Source organism: Semicossyphus pulcher, unplaced genomic scaffold (genome assembly GCF_022749685.1).
Source record: "Semicossyphus pulcher isolate SPU_LCO1_2020_fin unplaced genomic scaffold, fSemPul1.0.p SCAF_21, whole genome shotgun sequence".
In the NCBI taxonomy this organism is placed as follows: Eukaryota; Metazoa; Chordata; class Actinopteri; order Labriformes; family Labridae; genus Semicossyphus; species Semicossyphus pulcher.
The window spans coordinates 23237501-23250000 of record NW_027211695.1 but is presented as its reverse complement, the minus strand read 5'-3'; the positions used below and the strand labels follow the sequence as shown (position 1 = coordinate 23250000).

General features: G+C 48.2%; 1 protein-coding gene across 1 annotated transcript in view; it reads right to left on the bottom strand.

The window, feature by feature from the left end:
• Window positions 1-6804: 6804 nt before the first annotated feature.
• The window catches only part of LOC138601088 (ephrin type-B receptor 4b-like), a 30449-nt gene continuing 24753 nt past the window's right edge, over window positions 6805-12500 (bottom strand). The window contains exons 14-21 of the mRNA XM_069672669.1: window positions 12430-12500; window positions 12163-12309; window positions 12012-12080; window positions 11709-11758; window positions 11523-11622; window positions 11132-11325; window positions 9746-9904; window positions 6805-9630 (exon numbers count right to left, since the gene is read on the bottom strand). The exon at window positions 12430-12500 is cut by the window's right edge and continues 177 nt beyond it. Of these exons, the coding sequence (XP_069528770.1) occupies window positions 9525-9630; window positions 9746-9904; window positions 11132-11325; window positions 11523-11622; window positions 11709-11758; window positions 12012-12080; window positions 12163-12309; window positions 12430-12500 (896 nt within the window). The 3' untranslated portion in view covers window positions 6805-9524. The remainder of the gene's footprint in view (window positions 9631-9745; window positions 9905-11131; window positions 11326-11522; window positions 11623-11708; window positions 11759-12011; window positions 12081-12162; window positions 12310-12429) is intronic.

Genomic DNA, 12500 nt, shown 5'->3' with positions numbered 1-12500 from the left:
GTGTGTGTGTGTGTGTGTGTGTCTGAGGTATTAGCCGGAGCTCTCAGCAGCCTCGGTCAACAGTTTAAAATAATATTAGCCTAACTAACCACACACACACAGACACACACACACACTCACACACACTCACACACACACACACACACACACACACACACACACACACACACACTCACACACACACACTCACACACACACACACACACTCACACACACACACACGCTCAGGTCGTCTCATGGATGATTAGAAATAATGTAGAGAGTGAATCTTTGGAGGCTGCTGTCGTCACAACAACACACACGAGGTTCATACAAAGACGCAGTCACCTCGAGTCAGACACAGCGTCTGTCAGTGGCGTTCTCCTGATGTCAAACCAAACTCCATTCAGAAAACAGTCATTTTAACACTGTCTTCTTGTCACCTTGCAGACAGACCTGACTGTAAGCCTTAATATAATGTAAACAGGTGAGTTGTATAAAGATTCTCCCCGTACAGTTGTCATGAAGAGATAACTGAGCTATAGAGGGTTAGGGGTTTGTTGCTTTGTTTAAACCAATGACTGCATAAATAGATGGACGACGCGTCTCCATCTGCTCCCATTGTATGAAAGTGGCGCCCCCGTAGCTGCTTCCACTGACCAAAACACACACTTAACTTACAGCAAGGATCCCGCACGCCGGCGTGTTAAACAGCAGAACAGCTTCTTGTGTTGGTCTGAGGTTAAAGTTCACAGGTATGGAAACTTCATTGACTGTAGTGATTGTTTTAGTTTCGTTTCCTGGCTTCACTTTTAGGGAGCTGTCATGTCGGCCATCTTTTTATACAGTCTATGGTGTGAACACAGAAACATATTGCCGTGTCACTTCCTGTTCTGAAACAAACAATGAAGCTTAAAGAAATATCTGAGACTCCAAATCCTGGGAGAGAGACGAGGTCCACTCCTCTACAAGCTGCCAGTCTGCTCTCTATAAAAGCACACAGCTTCAGATTGAACCTCGTCTCTCTGTCCGTCTCTCTCTCTCTCTTCATTCCTCTCTAACTCGTCCCAGATGTGGAGGATCAGAGGAGGAAAAAGGAGACATGAGATGGAGGCTGATGTGACATGTAAACAGCAGCCATCTTACAGCTTCTCTTTAAGCTGCTCTAAAGGGCTGTGTGATGGAGATCTGCCTGTCTGCCTGCCTGTCTGCCTGCCTGTCTGTCTGTCTGTCCAGTGATAAAGACTAACATGGTGACATGAGATCAAACCTCGGCTCAGACTAAGAAGCAGACATTCCATTGATTTCCTCCAGGAAGCTAAAATCGCTGTTTTTGTGAATGGAGTCTGGTGTGTTTGAGGAGTGCGATGATCGCCCTCTGTGACAGACCGGCCTCTCTCTCTCCTGGACCAGTGATCAGAGGTATCATTACCACTGCTGAAAGGCCTCATGGGAAACGTTGGAAGCCACTAACTGGTACAGCAGCAGGGTCAGGGGACAGTTGATGACATCACTTCCTGTCTGAAGAACGACTGGAATGTGGCGACAGGTCGGACCAGCCAATCAGACGCCAGGGTTCACAGAGAGACAGACAGGAAGTGAGCGAGGGAGGAGCCCACAGGAAGAGGAAGAGGAGCCTCCTCCTGCTACTGCAGGGAGGGGCCAAAGGTCACACCAGGGTATCAGAGTCTCACCTTCCAGTCCATCACCATGGAGACGACAGAGAGAGAGAGAGACTAAATAACTAACGTTCCACCAATCAGACGAGTTCAGAGAGGGAGGAGGGTCAAAGTTTCCCAGCTGTCAGCCGCTCTCTGATAGGTCAATATTATACACTGAAGAGGACAAACTTTATTCAAACAGCTGTTTGAGACAAACTTTATTCAAACAGCTGTTTGAGGACAAACTTTACTCAAACAGCTGTTTGAGACAAACAGACAAAGAGCTTCAGACGGGGAAGGAGGACACCTCACCTATGAGTCATAGCGCTGAGTAATAGAGAGCTCGCTTTAACTACAGGCTGCAGGTCTGAGCTGATTCACAGGGAGAGGACACCAGAACTGATTAGCAACAGTTAGCATCAAGCTACATGCTAATCAGCATGGATCAGATGTGTTACAAAATAATGAACATGAATGATTTGAAAGATTGAAAGTAAAGACGGAGTTTAGCTAACAGCTTCATTGCTAGCTGTTCTTCTATAGCACACACACTCACACTCACACACACACACACACACACACTCACACACTGACACACACACACACACACACACACACACACACACACTCTCTGTGTTACAGGTCATTAAACACACCGCACACACGGCAGCCAACAATAACACGACAAACCAGATCCTGAATCATTTCATGAGTGTGTGTGAGGTTTGGAATTTCCCTGTGGTGTGTGTGTGTGTGTGTTCTTTTCGATGTGTTCAGGAACACACGCTGTTTCCTGTCTCCAATCAGATGACCTGAGAGTGTCCGTGACCTTTGACCTCCTGCTGCTCTGATAGAAACAGATGAAAGAAGCTCTAACACTGAACACAGTCATCAGTCACACTGGCACACACAGGTCACAGGTCAGAGGTCAAACTGCAGGTAAACCAGGGTCTGAAAGCTACATGCTAACAGACAGGGCTGCAGAGGATTGCCCAGAATGCACTGCTCCATCATTACACACACCTGACACAGTGTGTGTGTGTGTGTGTTTTGGTGCGTACTTACAGGTCACACACTAACACGCACACACACACACACACACACACTACCAGGGGGGAGGTAATAGGGGGAGGAAGTGAGGTGTCAGTTGACTGATCACCTGTTGATTGACAGGTGTAATCTTTATCAAGTGGGCAAGCATGTGTGTGTGTCCTTAGCGCCCCCTGCTGACTGGCTGCAGTATAGCTCATAAAGCCCGCCTCCTCCATGTTAACAGATGGGACATGAGTCAAACTATAAAATCAAAATACACGTCAAATACATTTTTACAAACATGGTTTCTGTCATTATAGTTAGTTCTTATCCTGCTGATTTATGTCCAAGTGTTCATTTTTCTGACAAGTTTACTTTTAATTAGTTATTTGATGCTATAAAAAGGGGGTGTGGCCTCATGATTGACAGCTCTGTGGACAAATGGGGCTCCTGCAGCGTTCTGTTCCCGAGTAGCAGAGTAGAGGAGGAACGGCGAGAGGAGACGTAACTAACACTAACACTACAGTCATTGAACTTTCCATCAGCGTGAATATCTGCTTCAGACCGACACGAGAAGCTGTTCTGCTGCAGACTGAGCCCACCTGAGGGCTCCAACACGCCAAGGACACCTGAGGGCTCCAACACGCCGAGGACACCTGAGGGCTCCAACACGCCGAGGACACCTGAGGGCTCCAACACGCCGAGGACACCTGAGGGCTCCAACACGCCGAGGACACCTGAGGGCTCCAACACGCCAAGGACACCTGAGGGCTCCAACACGCCGAGGACACCTGAGGGCTCCAACACGCCAAGGACACCTGAGGGCTCCGACACGCCAAGGACACCTGAGGGCTCCGACACGCCAAGGACACCTGAGGGCTCCGACACGCCAAGGACACCTGAGGGCTCCAACACGCCAAGGACGACTGAGGGCTCCGACACGCCAAGGACACCTGAGGGCTCCAACACGCCGAGGACACCTGAGGGCTCCAACACGCCGAGGACACCTGAGGGCTCTGACACGCCGAGGACACCTGAGGGCTCCGACACGCCGAGGACACCTGAGGGCTCCGACACGCCGAGGACAGCACAGCGCCCGCTCCGGAGGGTTCAGGCTTCACTTCAGTACACTGACAGGAGGAGGAGACACGTCGGCCATCTTTATACACAGTCAGTGGTCTGAATGTGAATATAACCTGTGCTCCTGTGCAGTTGGAGGAGCTCTCCAGGAGGTTCATGATGGAGGAGGTTCATGATGGAGGAGGTGCATGATGGAGGAGGTGAATGATGGAGGAGGTGCATGATGGAGGAGGTGAATGATGGAGGAGGTGCATGATGGAGGAGGTGCATCATGGAGGAGGTGCATCATGGAGGAGGTGCATGATGGAGGAGGTGAATGATGGAGGAGGTGCATGATGGAGGAGGTGCATCATGGAGGAGGTGCATGATGGAGGAGGTGAATGATGGAGGAGGTGCATGATGGAGGAGGTGCCAATGGTTCCTGAGGAGTTCCCAGGACTCCTGAAGGAGGTCTCGGGGCGCTCCAGGATCCTTGAAGAGTTCTCCAGGTTCTCTCTGGTATGTTGGAGGTCAGGAGGTTTGTCAGAGAGGGGAACATTCAAACTGGAAAAATCACACACACACACACACACACACACACACACACACACACACACTCTCTCACACACACACACACACACACACACACACACACACACACACACACACACACACACACACACACGTATTGAGGCACTTCAGAGCTGTCAGTACTGATTGTCCTGCAGAGAGAGACACAGAGCAGGAGAGCGGCCAACATATCACTCACACACACACACACACACACACACACACGCACGCACACACACACACACACACACACACTCGTCAACTCTCCCAGATGAAACACAAACCTTCTGTTTCTTCGCTTCTCTGCCAACACTGTGCTCATTAAAGTGAAATAACATGTGGAAATGTTCCTTCCTATACATCACACACACACGCGCACACACACACACACACACACACACACACACACACACACACACACACACACACACACACACACACACACTCAGCAGCTGTTTGTTATAAAACAAACCCGTTCATGGAGACGAGAAGCTGCGTTTCCCTCTTCAACACGTCACATGACCGCAGGCGGCCATGATTGCTAGAGTTCAGAGTTCCTGCAGTCAGAGCGTGAACGTCTGATCAGTGACAGAGTGAACCAATGACTGTATATATCGATGGACGACGCGTCTCCATCTGCTCCCATTGTACGAAAGTGATGCCGAAATAGCCCCTGTAGAGTAACTTACTGAAAACACAGCAAGGAGCCCGCACGCCGGCGTGTTTAACAGCAGAACAGCTTCTTGTGTTGGTCTGAGGTTAAAGTTCACAGGTGGAAACCTCAATGACTGTAGTGATTGTTTGAGTTACGTTGTTAAGTTGAAACTTTATAATGAAATAAGATTAAGAGTTGAAGCTATATATCCAAAAGTTTTATAATTAAGAGTTTTAGTTGAAACTTTCTAATCTTAAAGTTAACGTTTCTGTAGTCTCACATGTTTTCAACAGGTGGCGACACACTTTAACTAATTAGGCAGAGACCTGAAAATAAAAAAAACATGCCGCAGCCCAGCGAGGGAGGGGTTTAGAGTATATGAGACCCGAGCGGCTGACCCGTGGCAGTCTCATCCGGATGGACTCGGGTTTATTCGTTTGCATTTATACAGAATGAACTCTTTTGGCATCAGATTCTGACAGGCTCTAGTGTCCGCCTGTCGGAGTTTTTGAAGACTTTGATTCTATTTTTAAGAGTTTTTCAACCAAGTTTTATTATCCGTTGGAGATTAAAATTAAGTGGCTGACAAGAGGGTTCTTTTTTGCCACAACAACGTCTCCTCTCGGCGTTCGTCCTCCACTCTGCTAATCAGGAACAGAACGCTGCAGGAGCTGTCAATCATCATTTTGACAGCATCAAATAACTAATTGAAAGTAAACTTGTCAGAACAATGAACACTGTGACATAAATCAGCTGATAAGAACTAACTATAATGACAGAAACCATGTTCTTAAAAATGTCTTTGACGTGTATTTTGATTTTATAGTTTGACTCATGTCCCATCTGTTAACATGGAGGAGGCGGGCTTTATGAGCTATACTGCAGCCAGGCAGCAGGGGGCGACAGAGAGGGTTTGGCTTCACTGTTAGGGAGCCGTCATGTCGGCCATCTTTTTATACAGTCTGTGGAGCGAACGTGTCGGGTCATGAGGTCGTTTCTCCTCCTGATGGTGGATGTCTGTGGACACAATGAGGAAGAAATCACAAGGTGTGTTGACGTAAAACACCTGGATGAATCAGGATGAACTTCCTGTTGGTCAACTCGGCGCAGGTTTAAACAGAATGACATCATTGTGATGTCACTTCCTGTCCCAGACTCACAGGTCAGAGGTCACCTGTTGACCGCCACTTCCTATTTGCCTACCAGACTGAACAGTCCACTCTGAACACAACCCACAGGCGTCACCATGGCAACGACTGACAGCCCTCGGCTCCAGCAGATCTGCTGTGTCCTCCTCACACTCATCCCTCTTCACCTGTCCGATAGCAGGTCTCTCAGCTGCTCACTCAAAGAAGGGCCGTGCAGTAAACTCAAACACATGGAACCAGACACAGCAGACGTAAAGTTTAGTGACCAGTTTAGTAACAGGATACGATGAACAGACACAAAGCAAACACATGTCAGCAAAAGGTGTCCTTCACAGGTTAAATAACACGCCACGTGTCCTCTTACACAGTTCAACGAAAACAACCCTTCAGCTCCCCTCCGCTAACGTAACTTCTTAGTTTCCACCAAGAGTGAGCCCTCCTGTCAACTCACTCTGGTCTCAGTTTAGCTTCCACAAGCGGCAGAGTGAGACCTCTCATCGTCTAGAGACACTCGAAGATCAAAACAAACTCCTCTGAGTTTCCTCCGGTACCGGGCCTCGAGGATCGTCCTGAAAGCCGATCCAGGGAGTTCCTTCAGGGAGAATTCGGAGACAGAAGTCCACAGGAAGGAGAGGCTCTCAACACAAATGACACACAGTAACAGGGAGGCAGAGCAGCTGTGTTAAAATCAGTGTGTTTGTGAAGGGCGTCTGCTCACACACACTCCTACCGGCTGACATTAAGGCTTCATCTTTACTTTATACATGATGTGTTTTGGATCAATGAGTCGAAGCTTTCACTGAGAAAGGGTCAGTTTGCATTCAACACATTACTCTACACACAGACTGAAAGCAGACGTCTCATTGGACAGGACGGTTCATCTTTATTGTGATTGGCTTACAGAGACTCCCCTCGCCCAGCGGACATCACTGATGTTTACATTCAGCTGTTTGGTTACAGGCAGAGCTGATCCAGATTCACGACATGAGCCCAGAATCCAGACCGGATCAGACCGGATCAGACCGGCTCACTGTCCATTACATAAAGTTGGTCACATGATTTCAAGTCCTGAGTCCACCAATCAGCAGTGTCAGCAACGATGACATCACAGCCGCCTTCAGTGTGAAGACCATCAGTGCAAACTCCCATCATGCAACAGTCTAATGTAGAGTAGGGTTAGGGTTACAGAGAGTACACTGTAGTGCTTGTATTGGCTGGTTAGTGGTTTGATTGACGGGTCTGAGAACCAATGAGAGGCAGCGCAGTCACAGTCACGTGTTTTTAGTTCATCTGCAGATTTGAATGTCAGCAGGTTCATTCATACAGACGGACCCCCTCACATCTTTGGTCCTGCAGACAGTCGACTTACTGAGGCGATAAAAGGCGACTTGATAACAATGGATGATCTGATTGTTGGTTTAAAGGCGGTACAGGAGCATCCTGGTTCATGACCTCTGAATCTTTACCAACATCTGTAATGCTCAGTGATTTAAACGGCTTTGGTTTGACGGTTCAGAAGACACTGAATGAAACCTGTGAACATCAGACGTTAGCCTAGCCTGCCTCGCAGCTTCACAGCTGCTGGGCGGAAGAGACTGAGCAGATACAACACCCTGCATGTTGTTTAAAGGTTTAATGTTTTAGTGTTTGACAGGTGGGTGATGTCACTCAGTGGTTCCTGTGGACAGAACTGATAACAGCTGACTCCAGAGAGATCTTTGGTCCTGAACATCCTCTCACCGTCCTCACACAGAAATATAAGACACATCTTTTTGTTGTTTTTCTTTTCTTTACAAAATACGACGACAGTTTGTCCTGAAATGTAAGTGTAGTATAAAAACGTTGATCTTCTGCTCGGCTTCAAAACACGATCTCAATAAAATATCAGGTATAAAAAGTGCTAAAATACAGAAACGTGATCAGTCGTAGTCTTTGTCCCCGCTCCTCACACCTGGAGCAGTTCCCACACTCTTAACATGTCGTAACATAAAAGTCTTCAGATGTTTGATCTGACGAATATCTGACAACAGAATCTGCAGCGATTAGTGTTTGACATTTACATGGTTTCAAGAGAAGAATCACTTTAAGGTTGAAAAACTGTTTTAGATCCGTCAGTGAGAGAACCACTGAGGATCAGGCTCCTTAGAATACACTGTACTGTCACTGTAATGGAACCCACCATGAGTAGGTGCCACAGATTGAGAAACCCGTAGTCCTTTTAAGAGTCCTTTAGTGGTACGAAAGTGGTCCAGAAGTCTTCCTGAAGTTCTCCAAGTATTCAAACTTTGAGGACGTTCTGATACAGTTTTTAAAAGAGCTCCATAGAAATGTTGAAGTTCATGAAAACCCCAAGATTTCCTCCAAATGTTCACGGCTGTTGTTTGAGGCGATCCCAGAATAATGCTCACAGATTACGGAGAGAGCGACACTGAAGGGTTTTGAAGAACACGTGGATAAGTCATAACATGAATCCACTCAGGACTTCCTGATGTCCCTCAGGAAGAGATTCCCACATTGATGGAGACTACCGACCAGTCTGTTCGGAATACCTGTGCAGTTATTTTGATAATCCACAAAGTCCTTTAAATGTCCTCAAGAATTCCTCACAATGTTTGGTTAAAATCCCGAACACTCCTGAAGGAGTGTCACAAGATCTCCACACTTCTGATATCTCTCTTTACCGCAGACAGAAATCCTGTTGCTCCTTTGAATGCCCCTCAGATCTCAGCAGTCGTAGTGGCAGGAGCGTAGTTTGACCTTCAGCTGAACCCCAAAAGAGTTTTTGACAAAAGCAGCACAGGAAACATAAAAGTCAAACATCCACCAAGTGTTTTCTTTCCAGTCGCATCCAGCAGAGATCAGAGGTTAGTCCTGTCTGACGGGAGTTCTGGTTTTCCATCCAGGAGTCACCATGAGATTTACACAACTGGGAACCAATCCCAGCTGTGCTCTCATGCAGTGGGCGGGGTTTATTGATAACATCTGTCTAACTAAATCTGCAGAAATGTAGGAGGAGCTTTGTTTTCCTGAGCTGTGGATGGCTGGTGTGCTCTGGAAGGTAGGGCGTCCTGAGTGTTGACCAACCAGGTGAGCAAGAGCCTGTTCTTGGTTCTGATTGGTCAGTATAGAAAGTAGGCGGAGTCTTGTTGCACCGGAGTCAAACATCATGAACCTTAAAGAGGACAGGTCCATTCTTTAGTGTTTCTGAGAGATTTCGTGGTTCCTAAACGTCACATTTCTCTCTTTTATCAAGGCCTCTCATTGGTAAGACAATCAGGGGGCGGAGTCACACTGGTCCTGCAAGGCCATGATAGGTCAAAATGAGAGGTTGGATCAGAGTTCAGCGGTCGGTTAAGTGAGCGAGTGGGGCTCAGCGACATCCTGGTTTTGGACAGTACAGCAGAGCAGGGCAGTGATTGGTCAGTAGAGGAGGGTGGGCGGGGCTTTGTGTATCCTGAGCGTCTGGATGGAGGAGAGGATTTTCTTTTGATGGCCAGCGAGGGTCACGCCCACTCTGAGCAGGTCTCTATGGAAACAGACGGGAAGTTAGCCGTTTGTTAAAATGTAAATAACTTATAAATCCGCGTTAGTGTCACAGATATGAACAGATATGTAAAGTGTGTATTTATGTTGTTTCTCACTCCGTGTTGAGCTGTGAGACGATGTCCAGGCTGCCGAAGCCGGCCTGCAGGAAGCTCTGCTCATATCGCTCCATCTTTATGGCTCGAAGCCACTCAGAGACCGAACCACAGGCGGAGAGAGGAGGGGGGACACGCTGGTCCAACAGAGGCTGGGACGGACTGAGACACAGACAGGTAGAGAGGCAGACAGGCAGAGAGAGACAGGATTAATGATGCTGACCAGACAGAGACAGGGGGAGGGTGGGAGGGGTATCAGATCAGGTTGAACGTTTGATGACACAGAAAGATGTCAGACTTTGTTCCTCTGGGGAGTGTTTGCTGTGATGTCCATCTGTCATTCATGTTTGGTTGTTGGTTCATAAGATCAAGCCAATTTAATATCTGAACTCAGGAATATACAGCCGACCTCCTGACCTCCTACCAGCCTACTGCAACCTGAGATCCTGTGTTGGGTCATTCCTGCTCAGCCCTTAACGCTAAAGGTGACCCGGCCCCTGTGGGATGTCCTGCTGGAGGAGATCAGGGCAGCCGACACAACGTCTCTTCAAAGTCGCTTTAAAAACTCTCAGACCGTTTTTATTGATTTACATTCAGATAGACACCACTTCCATGTCTGTATGCTAAAGCTACACGTAGCTTAGCATAAGGACTGACACAGGGGGATACAGCCTGGCTCTGTAAAGAGCTATCACGACAGCAGCACCTCACAAGCTCACTGATGACACATCTAAGTTTGAATGAACACTGTTTGATGTGCTGGAGTTGATAGAGACACGACGGGATCATCAGTGAGCTTCAGAGGTGCACACCTTATGTTCTCTGTACACCTGAACATCTACCTGAGAGGAAGAGCGCCCTGTTTACTACTTCTGTTAGACCTTCAAAATAAAAGCTGGCTGCACTGAGAAGAAGAACTGTAGGTATGAAGGGATGTGATGATGCAGCTTCTCTTAAAGTCACGTTTCACCTGACAGAACAGGAAACGCACACACACACACACACACACACACACACACACACACACACACACACACACACACACACGCACACACACACACACACCTCCCTGTGAGAGACAGACAGCAGACAGACAGACAGGATATTACTTCACTCTGAACTTTAATCCAGGAATGTGAACTCTGCACCTGCTCATGTAAACAGCTCTGTCTGTGTAAACAGCTGTCAATCACACAGCTGGCTGCGCACAGGCCCCGCCCCCGACACACACACACACACATTCCCCACATGTGTGCCTTTGCCTCCCTGGAGTCTGACCTCTGACCTTTGACCCCCAGCAGCTGGTGCATAAATGACATTCCGCATCTGCCAATCAAACCCGGCCCCCCCTCACCCCCGTTCTTAACGAGGTGTGTAAAAGAGCCTCACCTCGGCCCCTCCGGGTGCATCACCTTCAGGGAGGCGGGGTTTCGGATAAGCCTATCGAGAGAGGCGACCACGTCACAGAACCGCGGCCGATTGGCTCGTTCCTTCTGCCAGCAGTCCAGCATGAGCGCGTGCAGGGAGGAGGGGCAGTCCGGTGGCGGGGGCAGGCGGTAGTCCTGCTCGATGGCGTTAATCACCTGAGAGACAGACAGTTTACGCTTAGTGATATGTACCTTTCTTTAACCAATCAAATCATGAAGCTTGTTTGACGGCATGGAGGAGTCCGGAGCAGACGGAAGAGACTAAAAGATGTTTATATTTATGATCGGCTGTTTTTACCATGTGATACTCTATCTGTGTAAGAAGGGTCAACCAACAAGTCATGTTTTCTTACGTCCTGGTTGCTCATGTCCCAATATGGTCGCTCTCCGTATGACATCACTTCCCACATGACGATGCCATAACTCCACGCATCGCTGGCTGACGTAAACTTCCTGCAGGTCAATAAAATAAATCGCTTTTATTGAGCGCTGAATGACAACAAACATCTTTTACTCTGACATGAGGTTCCGACACTCACCTGTAGGCGATGGCCTCCGGAGCCGTCCAGCGAATAGGAATCTTTCCTCCCTGATAGGTGACAGAGACAGTTACCTTACAGAGAAGCTGGCAGCTGTTTTTCAAAATAAAAGCCTTGGGGAATTAATTGAGTGCTTTAAAAAGAAAACAGTAACTGGACTGAGGACCAATAACAAGACCCTGAGGGACTCCAGGAGGAGGAGCCAATCATAATAGAGCTGAGACACAAGTTTATGAATGTTCCAAGTATTCTTTGTGGCTAACTCGTTAGCCTGCTAGTTAGCTTTATCAGCAGCTGGCTCACCAGAGAGCTGGTGTACGTCGGGTCAGAGGAGTTTTCAGTCAGGAACCGGCTGAGACCAAAGTCTGATACCTGAGAGTCAAACAAAAACTGTTAGGAGGACAATGTACAGAAAGACAGGTGTGCAGGTAGACAGGTGGGCTGACTGTCTCACCTTACAGACCAGGTTGGAGTTGACCAGGATGTTTCGAGCTGCGAGATCTCTGTGGACAAAGCTCATGTCTGACAGATACTTCATCCCCGCCGCGATCCCTCGCAGCATTCCCACCAGCTGGATGGTGGTGAACTGTCCGTCATTCATCTGCAGATAGACAGGTGGACAGGGAGACAGACAGAGGGATAGACAGCAAGGCAGTGAGACAGGAAGAGAGACAGTGAGACGAACAGACAGGTATGCAGCTGGTATTACAGCCTGTCTCACCCTCAGGAAGCTGTCCAGTGCTCCGTTCTCCATGAACTCGGTGAGGATCATGACGGGACAGGAAGTGGTGA